Source organism: Sylvia atricapilla, chromosome 16 (assembly GCF_009819655.1).
Source record: "Sylvia atricapilla isolate bSylAtr1 chromosome 16, bSylAtr1.pri, whole genome shotgun sequence".
Lineage (NCBI taxonomy): Eukaryota > Metazoa > Chordata > Aves > Passeriformes > Sylviidae > Sylvia > Sylvia atricapilla.
In genome coordinates, this window is record NC_089155.1 from 284,889 (window position 1) to 290,078 (window position 5,190).

The 5,190-nt window shown below is 52.5% G+C and overlaps 1 protein-coding gene across 1 annotated transcript in view; it reads right to left on the minus strand.

Moving 5' to 3' along the window:
• Positions 1 to 412: 412 nt before the first annotated feature.
• LOC136368669 (myosin heavy chain, embryonic smooth muscle isoform-like) overlaps positions 413 to 5,190 on the minus strand; it is a 6,712-nt gene continuing 1,934 nt past the window's right edge. Inside the window, exons 2-6 of the mRNA XM_066331041.1 lie at positions 3,994 to 4,153; positions 3,170 to 3,413; positions 2,447 to 2,580; positions 1,170 to 1,313; positions 413 to 697 (exon numbers count right to left, since the gene is read on the minus strand). Coding sequence (XP_066187138.1) covers positions 413 to 697; positions 1,170 to 1,313; positions 2,447 to 2,580; positions 3,170 to 3,413; positions 3,994 to 4,153 — 967 coding nt within the window. The remainder of the gene's footprint in view (positions 698 to 1,169; positions 1,314 to 2,446; positions 2,581 to 3,169; positions 3,414 to 3,993; positions 4,154 to 5,190) is intronic.

A 5,190-nucleotide genomic window follows, 5' to 3' on the forward strand; every position in this document is an offset into this window, starting at 1 on the left:
ATCTGGCCTAGGTCAGCAATCAGGGCCTTAAGATTATTCTGCCCAGCAAAGGCATCAGAAGCCAGGCTGATCCAGATCCCAAAGGCTTCAAGTTACAGGAGCCAAGGCGGAGCTGATGGATGTATCCAACTCCTTCCGCTGCAGCTTGGGCACTGTTAACACACCCACCTAACCTAACACCACAACATTCCTCAGAGGGAAAGAGCCACCCCATAAGCCTTGGTCTTCAGAAAAACTCCAACTGAAGGCTTAAAGGACAAGAAAATGAAACACAACATCCAGACAATGAGACGTGTCTGCACGGAGAGTTCAGAATCTGCCGTGTCAGAAATGCTGCCAGAGCCCCTGGCAGGTGCACAGATGGCAAAGAGGGAATCCATTCACCACAATGCAGAGTCCCACAGGCTTTCATTTACCTGGCTTTTTCACTCTCCAGGGCATTCACAGAAGCCTGCAATTCTGAATTCTGCTGTGCCACTTGTTCCCAATGACTCCTTTCCCTCTCTATGTTCTGCAGGTACACTTGCAGCTTCTTGTTCTGATGTTCTGCCTCCTCCAGCATCTTCTGGACATGCTCAACCTCCAACAACTTCTGCCTTGACTTTTCCTGAGCCTCACTCACGTCGTGCTGGGCTCTCCGGACAATTCTTTCCTGGCACTTTCGGGAGGCTGCCAGCTGGGATGTCAACTCTCCCACCTGCAGTCAAACAGAACAAAGCAGTCAGAGGCTACAGCCACAGCCTGTCACTGTCAGCCACAGCAGAGGCTGTGAAGAAAGGGAAAGGACAACTTTCCATTGCTCCCTGTCCTGAGAGCACCAGATTCACAATGCAAAAGGACAACGTGTTTCAATCTCTAGAGTGGCCTGCCAAGGGCAACTGAAAAAGCACCTCCCAAACCAAGGTTAGCAAGAGGAGGCCAGCAGGAATCCATGCTGATGGTTGGTGGCTAACAGCCCAGAGGACTAGCCCAGCTGCCCAGGGCAGCAGCTGAGATTCAGCAGAGCACTGAGTGTCCTTCAGAGCAGCTGCCAGGGAGCCCCCAGAGCACAAGGCAGCCCCAGGGATCCGCACAAGGCAGCCCCTATCAGCTGCTGCTCTGCCATGGAAAAGCAAGAAGGGCACAGATCCCTTGCTGGATGACGGCAGTGCCTCTGCTGTTGCACTCACCTGCTTTTGTAGAGCCTCCCTCTGCTCAAGGAGAACATTCATTTCCGCTTTGAAGTCTTGTATTTCTTCCTGGTGCCTCCTCTGCCCTGCCTGGATTTCATTTCGAGCCTCCTGCAGCTCAGCTTGCAGCTCTGCCTTGATGGTCTGGCAACAAAATGCAGAGCAACTTCCTCAGACCTTTACTCCGGCTCAGCTATTCCCACTTGCTGCCTCAAAATCCCATTCCTTCAGCTACTTCTTTTGGCTTCTCTACCCAGCTCAACTTCCACTTCATGCCTTCCTTCCTGGGGCTGAGCTCTGGAGCTTCCCAGGCTCTGTGCTCCCAGGGCCTGAAGCAGCCCTTGCCTCCTCAGTCCCAGGAGCTGCCTTTTGTGCCCTTGTCTCTGCCCTGCCCTCTGAGTCCCTGCCTCATCAGACTTTCGTCCCCTTCTCTTGCTGCTCTTCCATCCCCTGCCTGAGCTGCTGGACCTGCTGGCAGGCTTGGCTGAGCTCTCCCTGAGTTTGGAGCAGTGCCTCTGAAAAAGCACTCTTCTCATTCTGCTCTTCCAACAGGACCTGCTCAGAAGAAAAGAGCAGAGGCCTTCACACTTCTCCTGCAACATCTGTGTGGCAAGAGGCAAAGTCTGATGGGCTCACGTGCCCTCCGAGCACTGGGCTGCTGCTCCCCTGGGCCACTGTCTGCCCCGGGGGAGACACAGCTTCCCAGCAAGTGTCTGAAAACACAGCCCGGAAAACATTGCTGGGTTACTCTTCAGAAATACTCCAGACAAGTCTTTAAAATGATTTTTCCCTTGTCAGCATTCCTACGCCGCCCTCCCTGTGCCTGTAAAAGAAATGTCCTACAAACTCCCTTTAGCGATGAACACCTACCAGTACACAGCAAAACGGGAGTGGTAAGAGAACCTTGAAGAGAACAGTGAAGATTCCAACAGCTCTTGGAAAAATAGAACACAAGAGCAGCAAAAAGTCTCAGCTGAAAGCTGATGTTTCTGTCTGGCTTCCTGTGATGAGGGGGCTCATTCCTAGTCCCCAAGATGGCCCCGTTCACCTTTCACCTGCCCAGATTCAATGTGGAAGACACGGAGGGCATGCTCCACACAGCCCCATATCCTGCCATCTCTCATAGCTCCAGCCTTGCAGAAAATCACACCAGTTCACCTTTCACAATCATTACCTCTCGCTTGGAATTTTCAAATCTAGTTTGTGATAGCAGTGCTAGTAACACAAGGTCCAACCATAGCCAGGAAATGGCCCGTTGGAGCATCTGCCAGTCTCACCTGCACATCCTTCCTTTCCTGCTCCAGGCTCTCCAATTCCCTCTGCAGAGATGCCACCTCTTCACGAAGGGTCGCAGCTTCTCCTTTCAGGGCAATTTCTAGTGAGGTATTCTGCTCTTCAGCTCTCCACATTGCTGCAGGAGGGAAGGGGAAGGAGAAGGGGAAAAGCAAAGCAAAGGCAAACTGATGTGTGTCCTGCAGACACAACGGCACTGTCTTCTCTGCCTGCCTGTGATTGCCAGGCCCTAAGCCCACAAGGGCTTCAAAGCTGACAGAAATGAAGGAAACTTCCAGGCAGACAGAAAAGCAGGAATGAAAGGGATATGGTTCAGAGGAATAGGAAAGAGTGTTTGCTCTTGGACTTGTGCAGAGTGAACAATCCAAGAGAGACAAAGGAGCAGGAACACCTGTGCAGCTGTGCTCCAGACAGGCCAATAGCCTGGAGGCTCTGGCAGGGCCTGGAGTTTGGGGGAATGGAGCTGAGGCACCCAGCTACAGCTCCTTAGCACAGACAGGGCACCTGAAAGGCACCAGCTGTGCATGGGATCAGCCACAGCATCTTTCTTGAGAAAAAGCTTTCACGGGCACCAGGATGGATAAATCTCCTGCTGGTTGTTTTTCCCCTCTGCCATCTCTGGGCACTGCTCTTTTCCTTTCCATGGGATCAGAGATCCCTGCTGTCAGGACAAGTTGGGGCAATGAGTGGGAGAGCAGAAGCTGTACCTTGCTCAGTGTCCTCCAACTGTATCTGCAGCTCCTGATTGAGGGCCCTGAGATTCTCCATCTGAGCCTGTGTCTTCTTCAGCTGCATCTCCACAGCCTTACACTGTATGGCCATGGCCTCTGCTCTCTCCTCAGAGCTCTGGAGCCTGACACGAAGCTCAGACACCTCAGTTTCCAGCAGCTGCTTCTCTTGAGTTGCCTCGCGAACTGCCTTCTCCATCACTGCATGCAGCTGGGCCCGGCTCTGGAAGATGGATGCACAGAGCCTCAGGGACAGGGCTGCTCCTGAGGCTCAGAGTGGGCGGTAGGGAGAGCAAGAAAGGAGAGATGAGTTCAGGCAAAAAACACACAGGAAACAGAAGGCCCAGAAGCAAGGACTCCAATGGAGACAAATGGAGAGAAAACAGGGAAAGGGAGGCAATGGGCATCCTTGGGGCTGCAGCTCTGAACTCTGGCTGAACTGGCTGTGGTGGAAGGGCTGTCCCCAGCATGCCATAGCCACGTCTGTGTCCCCACATTGCTCAGGGCCTGGCACAGGCCCCAACACTGTCTGGGACAACACTGCTAACAGAGGGACAGAGAAGCTCCAAAGGAGTCTGCTGCTGCTTCTCCTCCCACATTTCCTGCTGGGACCAGGCCAGAGAATGGGGGAAGACATTGGCAGCACACAGCACATGCAGCCTTGGCCTCAGGGTGTAGCAGAAGCAGCACAAGGCAGAACACGGCAGCAGTGGACGCTGCAGGGAGGGGAAGGAGTTTGTGGCCTCCAAGGCAAAGGTGGTGTTGTGTGTCCCTGGAGAAGAGGATGCCAGTGCACTGCTTACCTGGGTGTTGAACTCCTGCAGCTCTCTTCTCTGTTTAGAAAAGAGCTGCTGGGTCTCCTGAAGAGCAGAACGAAGCAGAGACACCTCAGTGTTCAGTGCCAGGTTCTTTTCTTCCAGTGTTCTGAGGCACAGGTTCTTTTCCTCCAGAGACTGATTCAGCCTAGAAGGGAAGCGTGCAACTCATTACTGCATGATATCACATTTTATGAACTCTGAGGACTTCCATCACCACAGGGAAAACCTGCTCTGTCTGATGAGGTTTGTCTAAACAATTTGGCTGTTTCTTGCCCCTGCAGGTGCCCACTCTGCTTCTATTCCTGAAAAAACAGGGAGTTCCTGCCTTCATGCCTGACCTTCTTTTTGAGATGGGAATGTGAGCACAAACCTAACAAAGTTTTGCAATGAAGATATTATGGGAAATGAACAGCATTCTTCTGACTAACCATGCTCCAAGGCTTTGGTCAACATGGAAGAGACCTTTCCTTCCCCCATCTTGTATGTCCAGGTAGGAGGAGCAGCACCCTGCAGCCAGGGGATCTCTGGGAAGTTGCCTAAGATTTACCAGCACACGTCCAACTTTCAGCTGGAGGAACAAAGGCCGAAGGCAGGAGTGGCAATTGAGGCTTGAAGCACAACCTGATGGAAGACGCAGAAACCTCCAGGCAAGTGAAGAGTGCCTTGCCTTTCCTTTGTCTTTTTTTTTGGAAGAAGAATCCGATGGCACTGAAGACTGGCAGGACTTGATCAGCTGGAGGAGCCCCCTAGCCTTGGACTTTTGCTTGCATTCCTTGCACAGTCAGTAATGCCTGTGACTGTGGAGGGGGTCAGGGAACCTGCTTGACCCCCTCCTGGCACTGGGGAGCATTTTATGAGGAGCAATGCATCGGAGACATTCTGGTTTCTTGGGTACCTCTGAGGACAATCTGGCCTAGGTCAGCAATCAGGGCCTTAAGATTATTCTGCCCAGCAAAGGCATCAGAAGCCAGGCTGATCCAGATCCCAAAGGCTTCAAGTTACAGGAGCCAAGGCGGAGCTGATGGATGTATCCAACTCCTTCCGCTGCAGCTTGGGCACTGTTAACACACCCACCTAACCTAACACCACAACATTCCTCAGAGGGAAAGAGCCACCCCATAAGCCTTGGTCTTCAGAAAAACTCCAACTGAAGGCTTAAAGGACAAGAAAATGAAACACAAC